Source organism: Sabethes cyaneus, chromosome 1 (assembly GCF_943734655.1).
Source record: "Sabethes cyaneus chromosome 1, idSabCyanKW18_F2, whole genome shotgun sequence".
NCBI lineage: Eukaryota > Metazoa > Arthropoda > Insecta > Diptera > Culicidae > Sabethes > Sabethes cyaneus.
The window spans coordinates 117,769,196-117,793,094 of record NC_071353.1 but is presented as its reverse complement, the minus strand read 5'-3'; the positions used below and the strand labels follow the sequence as shown (position 1 = coordinate 117,793,094).

At 44.2% G+C, this 23,899-nt stretch overlaps 1 protein-coding gene across 1 annotated transcript in view; it reads left to right on the top strand.

Moving 5' to 3' along the window:
- Nucleotides 1–1,023: 1,023 nt before the first annotated feature.
- LOC128746157 (putative carbonic anhydrase 3) overlaps nt 1,024–23,899 on the top strand; it is a 30,097-nt gene continuing 7,221 nt past the window's right edge. The window contains exons 1-3 of the mRNA XM_053843202.1: nt 1,024–1,122; nt 4,013–4,214; nt 6,181–6,264. Of these exons, the coding sequence (XP_053699177.1) occupies nt 1,024–1,122; nt 4,013–4,214; nt 6,181–6,264 (385 nt within the window). The remainder of the gene's footprint in view (nt 1,123–4,012; nt 4,215–6,180; nt 6,265–23,899) is intronic.

Genomic DNA, 23,899 nt, shown 5'->3' with positions numbered 1-23,899 from the left:
AAGACGCTACGAGGCTGTCCGTAGTAGAATGTCTGCACACAGCAATGGCGGTTGTTTGTCTTACGCTAGGCATAGGCGTTGCATACTATGCTTCTTATACTCGCTCGCGTGAGAGTAGGCATCGTTGCCGTCTCGTTCAATTTGCAACATTCAGCGTCACTTCTGCTGAGTGCTGATATTCCACTTTTGTTTCGCTATCACGCTCAATCGAAATATTCGTTATACATTATGCTGTTTCCACCTTTCGATCACCTCACGTTCATCAGACAAAATTCCTCCACGATTCACGATACAAATCTCCGGGATACATTGAGTTTCTTGCAGAATAGTATCCGTCGGCTTAGTCTCTACTCAGGATTTAAGAGACTGTCGTGCGTGTAAAATATTTTCGGCCCCAAATTTTCAAAAGGGCCATTCTGCAAAATGTAAACAAACCGAGTGAGGGTTTCGTTTCCTATGCTAGTCCAGCAGAAAATAACTTTCACTCGGTTTGTTTACATTTTGCAGATTGGCCCTTTTGAAAAGTTGGTGGCGATTTGTACTGAAATGTCAGAAGAATAGTTGAAACATCCTGTTGCGAACAGCTTTCCCCAACGACGAACGCAGCCATACGTCAGCGGTTGCCACCAGAGTTGCCATTTTCGCAGATTTTTCTGTAAAATCACAGATGTTTTCGTCATTTTAAAGCACAGAATCTGTGATCACAGATGACAGATATTTTTGAAAATCACAGATTTTCACAGATATGCTACATGTTGAAGAAAAGTTTATCAATTTTATCACTGGAAACAAAATGGCACAAAAAATCGGGAGGTAAAGTTACAAAACCGAAATTACTGCACATCAAAAACAAAATTTACGAAGCGTATGGATGATATTGAATGAACCATATTGTCCAAAAACATTAAAATGCTAATTTTTCTTCATGTGAGCATAATTATGTAACACAGATTTAGTAACAGATTTTTTTCGATAGTTTTACAGATTTTCACAGATTTTTAAACTAGAAACACAGATTCCAAAATGGCAACTCTGGTTGCCACCCACCCACTACCAGGGGCGGAAGATGAAAACGATAAGCGAGAGTGTATGGAGTTGCTGGCGCAAAAAAGGTCACAGATTGTGGGACAAGAGATAGTCTGGGCCCTTACCTTGTCTGAAGTCAAAGGGTACGGAACAGAAAAGCAAAATATAGTCGCACTAACTGAGACAGTGTACCTGTGGATTAAGCTACGTATCAGAAAAAAGATAATAGTGAAAGACGGCAATAAATAAAAAAATCAAAGGAAGACTAAAAAGACGTGCGAAAAGTAGCAAACAACAGGAACCCTGTATTTACCCTGCCCGTTTACACGACGTTTACCTACTTTTGGCAATCTCCATCTCATTTAAGCAGAACCTAACTGCGTCCGCAGCCGGAACGCCGGTTTGACTGCAACGGATCACAGTCAGCATCTCCGCCGGAAGTGAAGCCCCAAGATACCAAAAGGTAGATATCACCGAAGGGAAAATTCATAAATAAGGAGGAAAGTTAAAGCAGAAGGTTTACAGGTGTCGTTCACAAGTCGCGAAGGTTTGCCGTTTCTGAGGCTTATTTGGGGATCTCGTAAGACTGTTACAACCCCATCAGTTGCAGAATTTACGCATTTCTTGAAAACAATACAGTTTCTTCCAGGTGGCGCTTCTTTTCCTGGAAGAAGTGTATTTGCTGTCTTTATTTCTTTTTGTATCGTTCCATGTGTTAAAACCTACAATGCTGCAATTTCAACCCCGCACTATGTTCTTCTCATCTAAAAGCATATGATATTCCTGGTCGTCGTCATTGTTAGCATATAACTGGGATGGATCGTATTATTTCAAACAGTCGTCTCAATTCAATTGAGCCACTCGTCGCCAATTTCGCAGAAGTCACGAAGTCGCTTTCTGGTCGAGTCATCTCGCACGTTGGGCTCCTCTGTTTCTGCTGTCGGTGGGATTGTTGAAGAGAACCATCCTTGCATATACCCAGTCCACCACAGTCTACCGACCTTCGTCGGATGTACGAAAGGAATCTCTCCAAGCAGTGCCTGTAGTTCGTGATTCATACTCCTCCGCCACTCTCCGCTTTCAGTTCGTATTCCGTCAAATATCGTCCGCAGCACCTTCCGCTCGAACACGGCTAGGACGCCTCTTCGTTTCATGAACTTGAATCCTTTAATTCAACGCACGCCCAATCTTCCTAGACTCCACTTTCAGTCTGATGCAGCTTACCTTCACCGACGCAAAGTTTCTAGTATGGACATTAAAGTCACCTCGATATAACGTTCTAGCTCGATCCAACGTTCTAGCTCTGAGCTGGCGCTAATACCAGCTTATCCGCAACACGGTGTTTGTGCATTATCTGCCACACCTAGTCACGATCGACTGTATCGTATGCTGCATTGAAGTCAATAAAGATGCGTGGTTACTTCTTTGCTAAGGGTTTACGCATACTTAGGAGCCACTTCGAGTAACTTGCGTTTTTCCCGATTCTAACGTGGTGATCGATGTTCCCAAATGTTGTTAACAATGATAAGTCCTTCGCGTACTTTAACCATCAGAAAGTAATAGTAGGAATCAACGTTTGCATCACAGTAGGTTCTAATGTCAATGATATCCGAGAAGTTAGCTGGTTAGTTAACTCCAGGAAAAGGCCACAGTGACCCGTGCTATACAGCGTGAATCGCATAACAGTCCCATTTCTAGAGCAAACTCCATCGAAAATGGGACTGTTATGCGATTCACGTCAGTATACAAGACGTCACCTGTATTTAACCCAGTGCATGGTTGATCGTTGCCAGCCATGTAGTCTGCGTATGATCCGTGAGTCGGCGCCCTGTCGATCCATCTACTCCGCTGCTACCCTTTGCTCGTTCCTGTCAGATTCCTATCCGATTTCCACTGGGCCGACATCTTTACGACGTACCCAGCTCACTGCAGCCGGCCTATTTTCGCGGTAGGAGTTCATGGTTCATGGAGATGCTGCGTAACACCTTTGGTTCTACGACACCAAGGACTCACCGGATCTCCACGAGCATAACCCATGTCACGTGGCCGTAAAAGATTTACCGAATTTGTCAGTGTTTTGCGGGAGATCAAACTCGCGGTGCGGCGAATGTCATTCGAAAACGTCATCGCATTTCTCTGCTGGGGTCATTAGGCTATAACACTAGCCGATCACGAGTAAGCTCAAAGTGACTAACTCGACCACTTCTTCGCACGTACTTTAGCTTCGACCTATTGAGAGTAATGGGGGACACTCTTGGGTCGAATCTCGAAAAGGGCTACGGCAAAGTGATGGGTTTTCGTGCCTTTTATTTAATATCATGCGAAAAGTGTAATCAGTAGAGCTTGAATTACACAAGTAATACATGTCCCGAGAGCTAGTCCATCTTTACAGGTTTACTGATCCAGGTTTACAAGAAAAAATCTAACGTAGCCTAACCGTTTAGTTAGGAAGAAGTTTATTCAGGAAATGGGCATTTTCAGTTAAAAGTTATTTTGGTTGAAATGGAGTGTTCTTCTTCATCTTCATCTGACAAAAAATAAATTGAAATAATAGAAGATAAATGTTACAATTTTGGCCTCCCAGTTGGCATTAAGGTACGTTGCATGTTCGAATCTCGGCTGGAAGAGGCTGTTAGAGTCCAGAGTCTTTTCGAGACGCGACGAGGGTGCTATAGACAGCTTTTCCTGCTTGATTTTTAACATCGCTCTTAAGGTGATTCGTCGAACAGATATCGAAACGAGAGGCATGATTTTCAGGAAAGGTGGCACCTTGGCTACGCAGGTGACTTAGATGGGGAGATTACCAACGTATATTTCTCGAAAGTCGGTAAACTACAGTGAACCGGACACGTCGTAAGGTCGCTACGCCCATGTCTTCAGCCATGTCATCCCCTCCGGGGATCTTAATACCACATCCTCCTCCGCTTATTACTTCTTAATGAGGCCGGAAAGTACCGACCTTGAACTGTTTATCTCCCGGTTCTAGGAAAGCACCGAAGAAAAGAACAGCGGTTTGGATATTCCCTCCTCGCTGATCGTTATGAGCTCTTGCCTCGGAAAGGCGCAGCAACCCAGAAGGGGAAGCTGCCAAAGCTCCGACTCCTGGTCTGGGAGTCGTGGAATGGGCACGGAAGGCCTCTTTTACTTCCGAGTCCCAGGGCGTTGTGGTTACGGAGGAGATTTCAGATGTGTGGACTAACCTATCACAAAACGTACCTTTTCTGGTTAGTTTATTCGACGTAAACGGAGGGGGTGGTTACCGTTGGCTACACGTTGATTGGTCGTATTTGGCGTGGCCAGATTTTACGATGGTCTGGTTACGTCTAGTGTGCCGCGAGATCGGTGTTTACGGTGTTGAATAATGGGAGTACCTGCGGCCCAGGAGTCCCCAAACTGCTGTCGTTAGGGACCGGATAGTCCATGACGCTGGTCAATTCCCCAGTCGCTGGTGCATGCGGGACGAGGATGAAATTAGCGGCTTTGGTAACGTCTGCCGCGATCCCGGTTTAATGGACTGGTTGTCCGCTGTGCTGATTGAGCCCTCCAGGGGAAATAGTCCAGTCCCGGAGGTTTAGTGATGACGTTCCGGATCGTCGAAGAAACTGGAAGAACCCGAGCTCGTTTTAACGTGCCCAAGCCACTCACTTAATAACGTCTCGCTCAAGCGAAAAAGGTGGATTCGCTTCGATGTCTCGATCAGCACTCACGAGCTGAGCCTCGGTTCGCCAGCTCGAGATCCGTTTTTGGTAAAACTCTCCACACAGCCGACTTCCTGACTCAATTAGACAGTTCAGTGGAATAGCTCCCCCTAGCGCCCTCTGCATGTCGAAATGCCGAACGTGCCGTATTCACCACCCCATACATTCCGATTTTAAGCTATCTGTACATAATTAGGGCCCTACATTGCCACACAAAATAAAGTCACCGACGAACGGTAACATCGTCAGCTATAGAAGGAAACTTGGTGTGGAAGATATATTTGACGTCTTCGCTTACCTCTTTGGTGGGAGACGTAAAGTACCCGGTCCCCTACCAATCTTCAAGTAAGTCTCGTAATTCATTTTAACCACGATGTCGCGCTGTGCCGTAAAGATGTTTTTCACAAGAACCTCCGGGCTCAAGGCGCAGAACGATAAGGTCACCTTACTGTCGGATATCCTGTCCGGCTTTTATTGCACTTTACGGTCGAGTAGCACAGTCAGGCGGCCGAAACTAGTTTACCCCTTCGACACTCGCGCCTTACTAAATACATGATTGGTTGTACCCGACGAACACTAAGTACTTCACGGTGTCCAACTTCTTCGCTTTGAGGTGGAGCTGACAGAATAAACAAAGCCTCAGTTGTTTAGTAGATACTTGACAGTTTTCGCAATGGCTGCGGCAAATCAACTGATAAACCCACGACTAAAATACCTATATTTAAGTCGTGTGATAAACCTGTCTTTTTTTGCACAACAAAGTTGCTACAGTTTTATGACAAAAATTACCAATTAATCTATAAGATGCAGTTATGTACCTACTTATCAAAAGAATGTTGCAAAGTATTCATAAATTAGAATACATTTACATATACTACATACCTACACTGCTTCTTTCGCAAATCGGTATAATAAACGAGTTAATTTTAGTCAAAGAATCCCCTTAGCAACCGTTTAGCATCTGTTTTATAATTGTGCTTCAGTGTTAATAAACCAATAAAATCTTCCAGAAACGTCAGCATATTTTATTGCCCGTTACTTTGAAATAAGTTTAGCTTTTTACATAATTGCAGATCAGTCGACGATGCCGGAAGTGAAGCTGATTCGAAAAAAAAACTTTACAGCTCTTCGAATTACGACTTACGTTATCTGTAAGTCTGCCATAAAAATCAAACGGTTACAGCTACTCCGGTCCACTTACAGAGATTATTTTTGGCCAGGTTCACGGTCATCGCCCGTGTACGCAATAAATCAGTAGCATCCCATAACTCCCTGATTTGTTCCGAAAAAAAGCCACTCATCCACACTATTTGATTCAATTGAGGCAAATCTTGTCAAGTCCAATTTACCCGTCCGCACGAATCATTGTGCATCGTTTCGGTTTATCTACACTACGCCGTCTGCATGATACAGAGCCAGTAACTATATAGAATCTATCTTTATCTAATCGTTTCAGTCGCTATTTTTGGGACCTTCCTGCAGGTGGCACTAGCGGACGAATGGCACTATCCGACGCCCGAATCCAATGGAGTCATCAATGGTAAGTTCAACCCAATTGGTTTGACCCCACTCACTTTGACAGGTCAGCTTTGAAACTCGCGCCACCTACGACCACTGCTGCAACTACCGAACCAATGAATGTATAGTGAGAAAGACCGTGCCAACGAAGAAAATCTTTCTGCAATGAGATAAATAGCGGATATGTTTCACGGTCGATTATCTAGCATTACGGGTCCGGTCTCGAAATGCAGAGAAATTCAATTCTACGACACGAATGCACTGTCAGTCCATTTAAAAGGCAAAGCAAGAGGATTGCGTGATGTGAGGCTTTCTCTTGCATGGCGCATCCAATCCAGTTATTCCGCTGCGTTGACCACCCGACGCGGGCCCATAAATTACCGGCGACAGCGTTTATCAACGCTACAACGGCGTGAAGCATCCCATTATCAATCAAGAATTAATTTTGAAGACCTTTCGGCGGGGTTATCACCCAGAGTTTGGGGTCAGCCGGTCGAGATTGGCCCCACAAATTGCAACTCATAAATTACACCATGATTAACACGTAGACAAATTTTAGCTAAACAAATACCTCGTACTTATCAGTCAGCCAGTCAACCTAAGGATTGCCAGGGGATGCATGACCATAGACTACACCGATTGTGATTGCTCTGCCTCTATACTGACCAGCAATATTGCGTACTTATTGCGTGATTTCTGTATGAACGGGTGAGCCCCATTTTTATGGCTGGTCTGGGCAATTTATTGCTTTTCTCTGATTTTCTTCCATTGAACCCTCTTCGTAGTGAATCTTTACCAGCGTCTAGAAAATTATTATCAACTAAAGAACTTTGACCATCGTAAAAATCCAAAATCTATTTGGGTATACTCACATCCTACTCTGCATGTTCGCAAAATTTTATTGACGTGATGGCGTCTCACATCCGCCATTGTTTTGCTGTAGAGTATCTCAAAATAGCTACGCTTCCCAATTTCCCTTCCTACAATTGGTAATTGTGACTGCCCGTAAATGCATTATATCTCTTCTCCGCAAAAGTGCGAATATATTTTTTCAGATTCTTTTGTTTTCTACAATTATTGACTAGGGGCAGTGAAGCATTTTATGTGATAAACTTTCCATAATTCCTAATTTCGATACGACTTTTTGAAACATGAAGTACGGAATCGAGTTTGTTGACCAATTGAAAATTTCATCTACTATTTCAAAATAAACAGCAAAATAAACAATAATTTTTAAAGTAGATTTTTTAATGTTTTCGATATGTAGGCAATTGTTGTCAAAATCAAACGGAAAAATGTAATTATCAAAGCTAACAGTACTGGGGCAGTGGGTCACAAGAAAAAATGCCGCATAACTTCTCTCTTCTAGTATACTCTTCCGCAGGCCAATTGTTCCTCGAAAAGATAATATTTCCATGGTGATTTAATGTTTGTTTGCATTTTATGAGGAGCAATTGTCAACTTTTATCGGCATTATAAAAATGGGACGCGCGCCGCTCAGGCGATGAATCTGGACAGTCCGCAGCTGGCTGCCTCAGTAGAAACGCGCATAATTATAAATTACGAACGGATTCTTGTCGAATGTTTTTTTCTCGACTTGAGGAATCATAGGGCCATATTCTGCAAGTCACGTCGAGTGTCAGTTTGCTCGACTGGTCCACTTGTGGTATTCTATAAGTCACACGCAACATGATGTTGTCGAGTAAAGGGCCAAACAGAATGCTGCGTCAACGCATCTTACTTAATTACTTATGTGTCCATGTCCGCCGGTCCGGCAGAACAAAGGGATGAAATCAGAGATCTCCACTGCTGACGGTTACCCGCCATGGCTTTTACCTGTCGCCAGGACAGGTTCTCGTCTACAGCCCGGATGTCGTTGGCTAAGCTCCGTCGCCATGAGCCTCTGGGTCTGCCTCTTCTACGCTGTCCTTGTGGATTCCAGTCGAGTGCTGCTCTGCAAACCTCGTTCGCTCCTTTCCTCAAGGTGTGTCCGATCCACTTCCACCTACGTTCACGAATTTCTGTGGCTATCGGCCGTTGATGACACCGACGATGGAGTTCCTCATAGGATATCCAATTGTCAGGCCACCAGGTACGAATAATGTATCGCAGGCACCGGTTAATGAATACCTGCAGATTTTGCGTTGTCTCCGCTGAGACGCACCACGTTTCGCAGGCATACAGCAGTACGGATTTAACGTTTGAATTAAAGATTCGGGTTTTCGTACGTAGAGTGATGTGGTTTGAGCGCCAAATGTTTCGCAGACCTGCAAAGGCACCCCTGGCCTTCCTGATCCGTGTGGCTATATCAGGCTTGGTACCACCATCGGGCGTTGTTTGGCTACCAAGATATTGAAGGGCGGCTACCTGCTCAACTTGTTGTCCCGCTACTGTGAAGTTGGTGGCATCGTCAGTGTTCACTACCATAGACTTAGTTTTCGCTACATTGACTGTGAGACCTGCTCACTCAGTGCTGAACTCTGCTTTACCGTTATAAGAATGATACTTGCTCGAGGTGCGAATAAATCCCCTTGTCCAAGGACAAATTATACATAGTCTCCACACTTCCTGGCTCTAGAGCTAGATTGGGTGAAAAGTTTTAAGAAGCGTGGAGGCAAAAGGGGTGAAAACTCACCGATACTTTAAGCACGGATAATAAGCAGTTCGCTCACTCTATAGCGATACTGCAATAACAACGAAGTACGGAACAACACCTGGATAAGATCACAATAGATCAAAATGCTGGTCGTAGTGATAATATCCACAAAAAAATGCATGAATTCATACATCACGCATAGCGCATTAGTACTCCGTGCGACGGACACGGCCGGACGCGTATGAAACACAAAAACGAAACAGACCTCTCGGGTTGTTTCTAAAAACGATTGCAGTATCAAAATGTATTCCCCGGAAGCACTCGCGGACATTCATCTTTGCTGCGACGCCGCTAATTGTTAAGTAACGACAGCCCAGCAGAAGTATGGCTGTAGATTTTCCGACTTGTGCTAAGCGAACTTGACGACAATGCACCCTCGCTTCCGAAAAGGAACGTTGTTTTCAACGAAGCTTCGAGGACAGCAGCATCAGCAAGTGGCGTCAGGGACTGACCATGAAATTTTGTGGATTGTGGGAAATTATCACAAGACAAACATAAAAGCCAAGTTGCGTCACATCCCCGTGTTACAATGGCAGGTGTGGGGCGTGCTGCACCGCGTAAAATGTACCCTTTTCACACTGCAGGTTCAAGAGTTGCTGCCTGCGGATAAACCTAAGCGGCTTATGGTTTTCAGCATTATGAATTTATGAAAAACATTGTTGTTGCAGTTGTTTTGTTTTTCATACGTGTACGTGTCCGTCGCACGCGATAAACTAGTGTGCTATGAGTGATGTATGAATTCGTGCAGTTTTCAGATACTAGTTCAACACTCAACACGATACGTTTAGAATTAAATTGCAGCGAAACTAAAAAAGGTAGCCATTTCACGCCAAAGAACGAATTGTAGAACGATAACAGAGCTTCAAATTGGTAGAAATGAACAAATTTTATCATGCTTTTTTAGAAAAAAAAATCATTTGATAATACTAAAATAAAAAAAGCCTCGAGAAACGCTTATTTCAAAGCTCTTTGCTTTTGAGAAGCTACTGAATTTCATTAAGTTCTTAGTTCAAATTTTCTTAGCTCTCGAATGAAAGTAACAGAATTGGCCGGCCCACCGTAGCCTCCTAACTTTTATCAGGTATGCGATGGAAATCTCCCCAAGTAGTGCCTGCAACTTGTGGTTCATACGCCCACGCCACTCTTCGCTATCCGTTTGTACTCCGCCAAAAGTAGTCCGCAACACCTTTCGTTCAAATCCGATAAGTACATATATGCATAAGCAAGGTTTCTGTCTCAAGTCCATAGAGGACTATCGACCTGATCGGCATTTTGTACAACGTCAACTTTATGCGGCGGCGCATGCTCCTTGATCGAAGCGTCTTGTCGGGGGAAAAGTAGGCTCGATTTCCAGCTTGAATTCCTTTGTTGAATCTCCTTACTTACTGGTCACCGGTGCTTACTGGTCACCACCGACCAGATATCATCAACCACTTCCAGTTCATCGCCGTCACTGTCCGTGAGAACCCAAGCAACAATTCGAAGTTTTATTACAAGCTCGCCCAGCCAGCTTCGGGGTACGATGCTGACCTAACAAGCCAGTCGTCGTATGTTCGAATCTCAGCTGGGAGGTGCTACTAGCTATTATAGAGTCAGTAGGATCGTTGCACTAGCCCTCTAATTGTCCTGTGCTCTAATAACCGGCTGCAAAGTCTGTCGATAAAGAAGCGTCAAGTTCTCAACAGGACGTTTATACCCATGGCCTTGTTTGTTTCTCTATTACGTTCCTCTAGTGGCATAGCAAAACTATGAGCTCCACCCGAACTTCCTGATGACCACTATAAAGCCGCATTCCAACCAAGGGGCCCACTCTTCAGAAGGTTTTTATGACCTCTTTAAGAATCAGGTTAAAAGCTTAAGTTGTCTTAACACGCCTTATATAATGCAGCAATAAAACCGATTATACTTTTCGCTGCTTGTCAGCTGCCACCATAATTTAATAAAGCTTTTTACTACAAAGCTATTAAGCATACACTTTGCTCTGGTAAAAAATTAAATCAGCATTTAGAGCGACCATAATAAAATATTTAATAAATTTTGAGCAATCTTCGTTGGTCCGCAACATATGCACATAGAATTTTATCGTGAATATTGATATGATAGATGGATAAAATCAACGCGCCATCGGAATTTTCCAGACCCAGACCCGGCCGAAATTTTTGGCACACGTTTACTTTATTCTATGGCGGTTCAAGCGATGCTAACTTTAGCTGCCAGTAGGTGTCTAAAATACTTGTAAATACGGTAAAATTAATGCTTCAAATCAATTTTTAAAGCAAATAAAGCAACATGATATTTGCACCTTCTAGAAAGTTACATATTTTGATAGTATCAAAAAGTTTGTAGAACATGTCGAACCTGTCAGATGAGGTTTTGTGTTAAAAAAGTTTAAAAAACTGATTTTAAGAGCGTCACGACAGAAAGTCTATTATATTTCGCAAACCATATGATGCAGATACTTAGTATCTTCGGCAAAGTTTAATGAAGTTCAATGTTCTACAACTTTGCCGAACACTTGACCATGCTATCTAGTTCCTATAAAAAATTAATTTTTACAAATTTGTTATCCCCTTAATATCTAATTATATGAAAATATCATTAGACGCAGAATACTTTTTTATGAAACTTCTCCTAAGACTCCTAAACTCTAAACCGTCAGAAAAAGCGAGAAAAGACTTTTAACCGCCTTTTCCGGATTGGTCCCACTGTGCATTAGGTAAAATTAACTGAAAATTTGCATGGAGAGAGTTCAAAATGCCGTCGAGAGAATAGCTCGTTTGCGAAAAAGTTCTGCACAAGTAGGGTAAGGAACGAGTTAAGCAGTGTCACCTATTTTAATCAGTTGAAAATAAATGATCCGAAAATGCACTTTTTTATTCATATTTTCAAAATCTTTTGATAGCAGCATCTTCACAAATCACTTAACCATAGATTTAATTCACACAAACACAATCTACTGGGTTTCCTACAAGAAATATGATGAATTCAAAATTGTTGTCCAAAAACGTACATTTTTCAGCTGCTGAAATCCATCACATTTTTCAGCACTGATTACAACCACTCTAAAAGTCAAGCTGAATTCTGAATTGACGGAACCTGTTCACCAGTAGCAGCAGCTGCAGCATAACTGATGAATCATCATGTTGCCAAGACACTGTTTCGGTTCTGGAAATAAAAATTATAGGTTTGAAATTGACTGAAACCTCCGATGGTGAAAACGTGGTTCAATACTTTCAAGAGAAATGTATGTTCATAATTAATTTTTCTTTATTAAAAACAACAGAAAAGACAGCTTTTTCAATAACTTTCGAAGATTTTGTCAGTGATTTAATGAAGCAACGATGTGTTTCAATGTTATTTGCTTTGACGACACTGTTCTGAGTCGGACCGTGTGTACTGCTATGTTTACCTCTTTTGTTCTCCCACCATCCTTATGAACAGCGAGTGAGACGCCAAACTCGCAGTTTCCCATAAGAACACTAGAGAATAAAAGAGACGACGAATACCGTTTGCCGAACGGTGCGGTGAGTGCATGCCCCGATAAACAATTTAGACAGATGGCATTTTACGCATCTATGCCGATACGCTATGCCGATTACGCATCAGATGCCGATTAGTAGGTCGCGGATAGGAACGCGAACTTACTGAATAGGGGAAAAAGTTCGAGAGATTTTTTACGGCGACGTAAAAAAATTCAGATTTCAGGATTGCTTAAAAAAGCACCTTGAGGGTGAAAATATGTTCGGTCTGATTCCACCGCTCCAACTTTTAAAGCGGAAAATCAAAAGTTTAGCTCAACAATAGTGTCTTCCAATAGTAACAGCTTGAAGAACTAAAGATAGCAAGAAGATTGGTATGCTGATATCCCCCACTTAGTCAACCCATCGCTTGTAATAAGGAAAAACAATCAGTGACCCGCTTAGACTGCTTAAAACCGGTTAAGACCCTACATCAAAAATCAAAATCTGTCACATCGTGCCATCGGTAAAAAGTTAGGAATCCCAAATACTACCTACTGCAAAGGATAAGTTTGATGTTCCAGAGAACCTCCGAAAACAGAAAATGTCGAACTTTGCCAAGAAATTCTGGATATGGCAAGCAATTTGTTCATGTGGAAAGCGGAGTACACCTTTCGCGATCCCAGGTACCATAAACATAGACAGGTGTGTTTGAAAGAGTGTCTCCAAAAGCGATTTCTTCCTCTTCTGAAGTCTCACAACTGTCCCACGATCTTCTGGTAGGACTTGACTTCATGCCTTTGCGCTGGAGTGGCATAAGGCAGATAATGTCTATTTCGTGCCGAAAGGTTATAACCCCTCAAATACACCGGTGCTGCGTCCAATCGATAAATACTAGCCTATTATGAAGCAGAATCTTCTGAAACATCCTAAATTATTCAAAACAGTTGAAGAAATGAAGAAAGTATGGGTAAATATGCAAACCATGTCGATTGTGAGGTTGTGCAAGATCTCATGGACGGGTTTTGAGGCCAAAGTACCGGCATTCGGATACGGAGGCGAAATTTAATAAAATAAAAACGCTAGGACTAAGTTTAATTGTTTCATTTGATGCCCTAAAAGTTTGATGTCAGTCGGATAAAACCTCTAACTTTGCGAATTAATTTTGTGTGTTGCAATTTTACCGTGGACACCCTTAGGTGGAAAACCACTGCAATCATTGATAATAAAAGATTTGGAAATTGGTCGTCCCAGTCTTTAAATAACGTAGATGTTTTGCTTTCTTTTACGCCAACGTTTCGATTCCGATTCTGGATCTTCTTGCGGGCTGCTGAAAATTGTCTTTTATTGATTAGTTGTGACCTGTCTTATAATTTGTTCATGATTTGCAAAGTTACTTTTAGCCTATAATGTAGTCTGGTTTTGGGTTTTGAGGCCCAATATTCTGATGAATTTTGTTATTATGATTAATTGTTTTATAATTGATAATGATTTTTTTTTGTTTGACATCGATTGGCGCCCCCAGTGAGATAACTCTCTTTTAAGGGGGAGTGAAACAACAGGTTTAATGTGGCATCCAGGCGGTCTGCTTAGAGATAAGTGTGCATTTTTGTTCGAATTTGCGATTTTATGGCGTTTTTGAAACTTATCAGGTTGGTTAGTTCTTTAAGGTTGTTTGGTAAACTATTGTAGGTTTTTGTCGCGTAGTAAAGGAAAGACTTTTTGCCCATTTCGGTATTTGGCCGACTTAAGGACAAGTTCTTTTGGGTTCTTAGCGCATATCTATGGCTTGGGTTCCGAAACGTAATATTGTGGTGAGCGATTGGATTCGTCATGAGGCTTTTTAGCTGTACTAGGCATTGCAGGTCACGAAGGCCGGACACAGGTAATATGGACCGATCGGCTTGACGAAATAACTCAGCTGTCGAGAAAAGCGGTGGTTTCTTATATACAGCCCTTAAACTACGGTTCTGCGTTACTTGTAGGGAATGTAAGGAAGTTCTGCTCGCCGTTCCCCAGTTAGACACTAGGTACTGCAGTTTAGACTGAACCAAAGCATAGTAGACAGTGATTAACTGTTTGGTAGGAATAAATTTCGCTATCTTCCAGAGTAAACCACACGTTGAACTAATCTCTCGCCGCAACGTGTCTATATGATGGTTCCATTTCAAAGCGGGATCAAATATCAAACCGAGATACTTATATTTCTCTGTCTTTTGAACGGTAATACCATTGACCTTCAATTCAGGATGAACCGGAATTTTTAAGTGAGGAGAATGGAAAATCATGTATTCGGTCTTGAGGAGATTCAGCGATAGGACATTTTCAGCAAAATATGTTTGTAATATTAACAGATCTTCTTGCATTTGATTTATAACGACGCATGGGTCAGTGCAAGGATACGATAATGACGTATCGTCTGCGAACATCCGTGGTTTTCCACGCAGGGGTAACTTAGAAAGATCGTAGATGTACAGCAGGAACAATAGCGGTCCTAAGTTGCTGCCCTGCGGCACGCCGACAGTTAAAGGTGCAGGTTCGCTCAGTGTGCCATTTGCCCGTACATACTGAGATCTTCCAGTTAGATAACTTTTGATCAAATCATTCGCCGTTCCGCGAATCCCGTAATAGTAAAGTTTTTGTAAAAGTGTTTCGTGATCGATGGTGTCAAAAGCTTTTTTTAAATCTAAGAAGAGGACTCCCATCATTTTCTTTGAATCCATTGCTGAGAAAATTTCATCGACTAGCTCGCTTGCTGCGGTCAGTGTACTCGATCCAGCTCGAAAACCAAATTGATGATTGTATAATATTCGTTTGTTATGTAAGAAACTTTGAAGTCTTGCAACTAACAGCTGTTCTAGAATCTTGCTTAAGACTGAAAGGACTGAAATCGGTCGGTAGTTATTCACATCTAATTTATTGCCGCGTTTGAAGATAGGAGTTACTCTCGCATTTTTCAGACAGTAAGGAAAATGACCTGTTTCGATACACTCGTTGAAGGCGTCACGCATCAGAGCCGCAAAGAACATATGATGAGTTTTGATGAAAGATGGTGGAATATCATCCGGTCCACTTGATTTTTTGGAGTTCAACTCTTTAATCAACACTATAACTTCTTGCTCTGTACAGGGTCGTAGAAAGATAGAATCATTGACTGGAGATAAGGTCCGAAATTTGTTTATATCTTTGCGGCTATTGATCGTAGAAGCAAGCTGGGGTCCTATCGTACTAAAGAATGTATTGAACTCATTAGCAACAGTTGGTGCATTAACAGTAGGTTTTCCATCAATTGTTAGTTTGAAGGATTCCTTCTCTTCATTTTTTCGTCCTAAAGTGATGTTTAGGTTGTGCCATGCATTTTTTTATTTGTATCACAGAATAGTTTTTCATAATATGCTCGTTTAGCTTGTTCCTTCGCTCTTTGTAACTTTTGAGAAACATGCGAAAGCATGTTATGTGGTCTTTCATCCCAAGGACGTGTCTTATGATTCTTGAGGGTTTTTTCTTTTATACGAAGCAGTTTCCATACATCAAAAGTGATCCATGGACAATGTCCTTTAATTTTAGCTTGTACGTTCACTTTTTTGGAACATTTTTCTTTTAGTTGCTGATATGTTTTTATGACAAAGTTCAATTTTTCCTCGGGGAAGGAAAATTCCTTTTAATTATTAATGTTAGAGCTATTTTGTCTTTGTGATGGGTTTATATTGGCATGTTTCATGTTAAATAATGTTAAATAATTCAAGTGGTTTCTGTAGTTACACGCAATTTGGTGTCAAAGCAACTGAAATTATAATGTGATACGTTAAACGCAGTTTACACTTTTTTAAGCTTATAGTTTTTATTAATTTTTTTAGAAATTGCGTTTTTCTAGCCTGATAACCACATAAAACCATTTAATAAATTCAAGGAAAAACGATGCCTTCTGTAGAAACCGGTTTCCTTTCCATTTCCTGTTTTCACTGAGAAGGGAAAAAAGTACATGAATTCATCACTAATAGGTTGACACTGCAAGATTGTTCAAAAATATTTGTATTTGTTTTTTCAATGGAATAATGAACCTTCTTATGAAAGAAAATTTGCATATCTTCATACCACTTATCAATGTCAATAATAAACGCTTTATTATCATTCACCTACCGGATTTCCCATAAATGTTCCGGTCTTATCCACCAAGCGCGCCTAAGAACCCAACCTATAGGGGAGTCTGCTGCAGCTTGAGACTCAGTTGGTTTTCGTCTCATAAAAATTGATCACAATGTTTTAATTAAGAGTGTCACACACTTTCAAAAGTATTTCCAATTTCTATCTGCATATTCAGGAGAAATTGTAAAACATTTTTCTTTAGAAAAATGCTCCTAGGTTCTTCGCAAACGACTTAAATATGAACCAATCTTTAGATATGATCCGTAGAGCGAAATTTGAAGCACTTATTCACATTATTTTAAAAATAAACGAATTTTCTCCACCTGCAGCTGACTCCCCTAGTCGACAAACCTCCGTCATTGACGTGTGGCGGGCGGCTCATTGAACACAACTTGCTGATTGTAAATAATTGCCCACACTCGGTCGGGTCGGTACGGTAGCTGGCGAAGAAAGTACCTTGCTACCTATAAGCTTTTCTGTTATCAACAAGCGGAAAGACACGATCGCCAGGTTATTCAGCACAAAGCCACGACCTACAGCACTGATTAGCGCTGTAACAGACTCGTGTCAACAACTGTCAACGGCTACCGGCTCGACAGCTGATAGAGTGTGGGCTATGTGACTACGGACTACGGCGGAAGAGAAGAAACATATATGTAGTGACAAATTGATTTCACATCACGTCCTAAGCTGTATAGCTCGCCCTAACTCTATAAACATTGATAAGCCGAGCTTGGTGGGATTATCATACCAGTGAGTGCCGGCGGCGGTGATCGTAGAAACGATGCAACTCGCCGCCCGCCAGCACACGGCAATGATCGAATGATGAACTTGTTGACATCGCTTAATTTAATAACAAAAATCTTTTTTTTTTTTGCGTAGGGATATCATTTTTGCAGCTCAATTGAGTTAGAGCGCTAGATTGAGCCCTTGCAGAGGGAACTAAGTAGCTTCTTTGTATACGAGGAAAACTTCCTTCAATGCAAACTTCGGTTTGGTATGCAAATTGTATAATCTGCACGTTTCAGTATACATACGCAAGAAGCGATATTTTTTTCTGCACTCGAGTCATCGGACCGAAGAAAAGTCAGCAAACCTGTCTCCACACTATTTGCGAACAGCGCATTGTGATGACGGACGTCCGGCCGTGTCACATCATGCAAGTTCAGTTTAGACATTTTCACCAATGTCAAGTATTTTCAGAGCAATACAGACACACGTGCGGGACGTCACCGAAAAGAAAGTGACGTGATTACAAGTGATTTCGTAGATACTGGACTAAAAATTTCTTCGCTTTGTTCTATTTGTGCTATTTCTACGATTTCCTATTATTATAAAAAGTGCAGATTTGGTATGATTTTTAATAATCTTCTCGAAAATGCGAAAAACGAATAATTGATTCGGTCTAACGGGAAATTAGTAGTCATTAACTTTTTGTCGGAGAGCCCAATTTCGGAAGCAGGCTTGGGTCCAAAAGCGGGGTTTCGTTTATAGAAATGTATTCACTGCATTCTTCTTGTCAATCTGAACACAGCGAATATATTTTCATGAACTGAATTTTTGTTTTAAACAAAAAACTGCTTTTGAAATTTGCAGAATCGATGACGACTAATATCACCTTAATCGCATTCTAAACATTGCACTTTAAGTGGAAATGAGTCTTATTAACTTTCGAACTTTAATTCGAATTTCAGAAGTAGTTTTTGGGCATAATATAAGAGTTTTACTTTTAAAAATGTATTCATTGCATTTTTCTTGCCAATTTGAACACACAGCATATATTTTCATTTTATTTCAATTGAAAACACTGTTCTTGAAATCCATAGAACCAATGCCGACGCATTTCCCCTTAAAGTAACATCAATAATTTCGTTTCCGCCCTTCCCCTACGGTTTATTGAACATAAACACTCAAAAAAAACATAGACCAAAACATGGTACCGCATACATGGGTTGACCCTCGTGAGTTTATCCGAAACAAAAAATTCCGAAACGACTTGTCGCTAGGGCTTGCGGCTTTCGATTTCTCTTCTATCCAAACTGGCTGGCTGTCAGTCATTTCCCAAAAACTGCACCAGGTTATGCTAGTGTTTTTTTTTTGCGAGATTATGATTTAAACACCTTCTCGACATCTCTAAGTTGGTCTTTTTTTGTATTGTTTATGCAGGGAGAAAATCTTCATAGACAGTACCTTCACAGTGCCGAATAGGATTCACTAGGTGCCAACATGCGCCTACCTACTAAAAACTCTCCTGCTGCCCATTCCTGAACTCCTCCTGAAACTACCGTTAGGTTTTACTTCAGAAGGGAGGACGTGCCTAAGCACTCCGACTTACCCGTTGTGTATATGGGTTCACACAACACCCTAGTCACTTCATACCGCCACTACCCTTCACCTAAGGCCTGGGCTGCCCAATCAGCCCTTTACTGACCCTAGCTAAGTTATGTCAGGCCCTGTCGTTGCAAACGTTCTAGCCGTTGCAACTCCGGTATCACCTCCGTTGCCGCCCTATCGACTGCACCCCACGCGCGCTACTCAGCGCACATTCTCTGCACGATGTTGTCGGCGTTGGTGTCTTCCCCAACGACCGCAAGCATCACCCGCCGAGTGGTCATGAAACGCGGGCAGTGACCCATCACATGCTCCGCCGTTTCCTCGGCTACCGTGCAAACGGGGCAAAAGGGTGAGCCTACCCGCCCACGCGTATGTAGATACTTCTTAAAGCATCCATGTCCCGACAGAAACTGGGCAAGGAAAAAGTTTACCTCACCATGTCCTCTACCGATCCAGGACGATATGTTCTGGATCAGCCTATGGGTCCACCTACCGTGATCGGTGCGATCCCATTCCGCCTGCCAACGCCTAATAGAGTCCAGCCTAACTCTGCCCCTAGCGCCCCTGACGTTCCTATGCCTATGGCACTCGATATCCTCACCTAGAAGTATGCATATGGGAATCATGGCTGCAATAACCCCAATCGTATCATATCGTTGAATGTACGGTAGCCGCACGCAACGCGCAGTGTCAACAGCCTGAACACCTTGTTCAGACATGCCTGATTGCGCTTACTCTCCAAAGCCGGGGGCCATGCCGGTGCACCGTACCATAGCACCGACATGGCAACGCTGGCCATCAGGCGTCTCTTACCGCTGCTTGGACCGTAGCCGTTCGGCATGATCTTGGACAGCGCAGTAACCGCCGTTGACGCTTTACCACAAGCATAATTCACATGGCTGGTGAAGTTCAGCCTGTTGTCTGCCATAACACCCAGGTATTTCACACTTCGTTTGGAGACAATCACCTGTCCTCCAACGATTATTTTGGCCTCTAAGGCCGACTTGCGGTTGCTGATCATCACCGCTTCCGTCTTGTGGTGGGCCAATCGTAGATTGACGCCCGTCATCCAACCCTCTATTATGATTATGGCGTCCGATGCCAGCATTTCCACCTCCTCTAGAAACTCGCCTATCACTGTAAGGACGATATCATCGGTGAAGCCAGTGATCTCGACCCCAGTGGGTAGTTCGAGCCTCAGCACCCCATCGTACATGGCATTCCAGAGCGTGGGGCCGAGAATGGAGCCCTGTGGAACACCCGCTGTCACTTTGTACTTCTTCGCCCCATCCGCCGTGTCGTACACTAGCGTCCGGTTCTCGAAGTAACTTTTAAGCAACCTGTATAGATCGTCCGGAGCCCTCATCTTATGCAGCGCTAACGCGATTGCACCCCACTTAGCGCTGTTAAAGGCGTTTTTGACATCGATTGTGACTATGGCACAATACCAGTCGTCTCGCCTTTTCCGTTTCATCCCAAGTAACAATTTGGGTTTTATTACACTCTTATGATGGCATTTAAGACCAAAATTGGTCTTGAAGACCACCATAAGAGTACAATAAAACTCACATTGTTGCTTGGGATAGGCTTCTCGGCCCTCTCCACCGCGGACTTTATGACGTCTATTTCCCCTTACGGAAGCCAATCTGCCAGCTTGCCAGCCCGACATCGCTTTCCACCACAGGCGTCAGCCTGTTTAGGATTACCCGCTCTAGCAATTTGCCTAACGTGTCCAATAGGCAAATTGATCTGTACGACGAGGGATCACCAGGTGGTTTCCCCGGCTTTGGCAGCAGTACCAATCTTTGGACTTTCCATTTGTCTGGAAATTCGCATACCTCTAGGCAATTCTGAAGCGTCTCTCTAAACATATCGGGATATGCTTGGATCGCCGCTTTGAGTGCCTCGTTCAGAATCCTGTCAGGACCGGGTGCTTTCCTCGTTTTTAAACCCCTGGCAATTACGATGAGTTCCTCATTCGTGACCGAAATGAGGACATCATTCGATTGACCGTACGGGCTCGGAGGCCACCAAACTGGATCGTGTTGCGGAAAGAGCCCTTCCACGATGACTTTCAGCTTTTGGGGGCAGGTTTTCTGCGGAGCGGATGCACCCATCATCTTTTTCATCACCACCTGGTATGCACCGCCCCAGGGGTTCGAGTCCGCATCGCGGCATAGCTCCTGAAAACCGGATTTCTACGCCTAACCTCCTTGTTGAGCGCCAGCCTGGCTGCTCTAAGTTCGACCCCCCGAACTTCAGCATTTGCATCGGTCCGGGTCCTCTGCGCTAGCCTTCTCGCTCTGTGGCACCTGGAGCGGAGCTGGGCAATGGTATCACTCCACCAGTATACCGAGCAACGACCGTTCGTTGGCTGCCCCGTCCTGGGCATAGTGGTATCACATGCCCATACTAGGACGTTGGTCAGCTCACGGCCACTCAGGTTCGAGCGATTGCTCTCTTCGCTGAGTGCTTCAACGAACAGGTCTTTGTCGAAGGACTTCACTTTCCACCTCCTTCCTGTCGACTTCAACCGGCGTGGTCGTAGCATTCGTCATTCAATCGGGTACCGTATAGCTTGGTGGTCGCTATGCGTGTACTCATCTGACACCCTCCAGCCCATGTTGGCAAGCAACGTTGGGCTGCAGAAGGTGATATCGATGATCGATTGTTGTACCCCCCTACAAAAGGTACTGACGGATCCCACGTTAGCCAGACTTACATCCAGCTTGTACAGAGCTTCCACTACCCCTAGGGGTAGTGGTATAATGGCAATGTCGCACCCCGTTTCGGCTACCGTTTGCCAAAGCAACTCCTGTGCCATCTCACAATGGTTCAGGTTAATCTGCATAACCTGCACCATTATCGTTGCAAAGCCCTCCTTTAAGCCCCACACAGTGGGCTACATGTGACATTCTTATTTCCCGCTTCGACTGTGCAGAGCAGGCACCTGGGGGGATTGCTACATCCCCTGGCGAAGTGGCCGTCTTCACCGCACCGCCTGCACAGCTTAGACCGATCGGGGCCTTTCACTTTCCTGCCCGATGGGCAAAGCCCATACACCTGAAACAGCGTTCGATACGCCGTTTCGGCGCAAGTGTACAGACTGACCAGCCCACCCTAATTTTGCCAGACGCCAACATTTTGTTGGCGATTGCCTCTGACACATCTCCATATGCCTTCCGCAACCGGATGTCTGCGGGTGCCACATCAACATTAAGCTGATCCTGCAGAGCATTCTTCAGATCAACTGCCGTCGTAATCTCGTCGAGATTTTTACACTCGACAAGAACACGCTGCGACAGCGCCTTTACTTGGCCCGCTTCGCCCAGGGACTGCTCAACCAGTTGCCTATAATTCGAGCTCTGGACGTTGGGTTCTTTTTGAGTTCGAAAAGCATATCCCCGGCCTGGGTTCGGCAGGTCTTCACTACGTTGGCCCCAAGCTCCTGCAACTTTGGGTCCACCCTAACCTTGCGCAGTAGGTCAGCGTACGACAGATTACTTGTCAGCTTCACTACTAAGGCGTCACCCTTATGGGCCCGCCTTGGCTTTGGCTTTACAGCCGCAGCCTCGCTCGGTTTCGGCCTAGGCGGTTTACGCCTAACCACCCGCCAGTCGTCATCCCCGGTCCCGGCAGCACCGTCCGGGACCGCCTCCGCGTGTTCGCTGGTAGAGGCGCGATCCAGGGTTCGCTGCCTCTTGGCCACCAGCGTTGGTCCATGATCAGGCGTAGCCGCCTTGCGCTTGGCAAGCGACGTACGCACCTGACTAGGCATGGCCACAGCCTTAGCGGCTATGACCCGAGCTTCGGCGATCTCGCATCGCTGCAGAAGCTCCTGCCTCTCCACCTCGGCAGCTATGACGGTAGAGCGGAGGCTCATCGCCAGTTTTTGAATGTCGAGGTGGACATTTGACCTTGAGTTGATGAACGAGTACAACTCGTCCACCTACCGCTGTCGCCCGCCCTCTTGGCTGAGCTAGCAGCGGTGGCCACCGGCGTTCTAACTGGGGTGTTAGACTTTGGTGGAGTCAACTTCCTCTTCGGTATCGCCCCCGTTTTCGGGGGGCTTCCCTGTATGGGCTGTGCCCCCAATTTCGGCGGGCTTCCCTTCTTGGGTCGCGCCCCCGATAACAAGGGGCTACCTGTCTTTGCCGTTGGTGATCTCGCCAACTTACTACTTTTGGCAAAGATATCATCTTTGCCACCAATAGCACCTGCATTCGTATCCTCGTTAAAAGTACTCCACTCGTAATTGTGTAGTCGCCTTAACGATCCCATGGTGAACTATGCAAGCAGTGAGGCCATGGCTAGGGACACTCCCCCTACCCTTCATGGGGGCAGGGATGTCAGCATCCGATCAGCGTTAGTCAGGAATGTATCATCTAAGCCTACACCCCGCACTTTGACGTGAGTGACGAGCTTTGAACGTACCTAGAGACCAGCCACGGTTTTAACGGGCAGAAGGCAGCTGTACCATTAGCCTACTCGCCGTTTCGGGAAGGTACCACCCTTCCTTACCTAAGGTAGTAGAATAGCACAGTCGTCAGCCCTATAGCGCCGAATCCAAACGTTTTTTCCCACCCGTCCAGTACACCATAATTAGGATCTTCCAGCAACCGATTCTAATGTGCCCATGGCACTTCTGACCCGGCTTTTTTGTTTAAAGTCCTAAGCTCTAACAGGACACTACAGCATCCGCAGCTGGCTTATAGGAGTTGAGCCCCGCTCGCCTCTTTACACCACTACGCCACGCTGCCCGCAAGCACAACGTGCCCCCCTTTCCCTGTTAGTACACAACTGAGGGTGTAACCAAAGACTGGTATTTGGTCGACCCTAGGCCCAGTTGCGTCCCGGCCGGCACCGCGTGGAGGCAGGGATAAGAGTTCCCACTCCCATCTTATTGGCTATATGGGCTCGCGCAAAGTCGAATGCGGCTTTGTTCAGCACCATAACCTCGCTGGGTTAGGGCCTTAACGGGTCTCTATGTTGGTCTGGTTGGTCTAAAGAGCTTAACAGTACCCCTATTAAGATGAACCCCAAACAATAATGGCTGTTGCAGA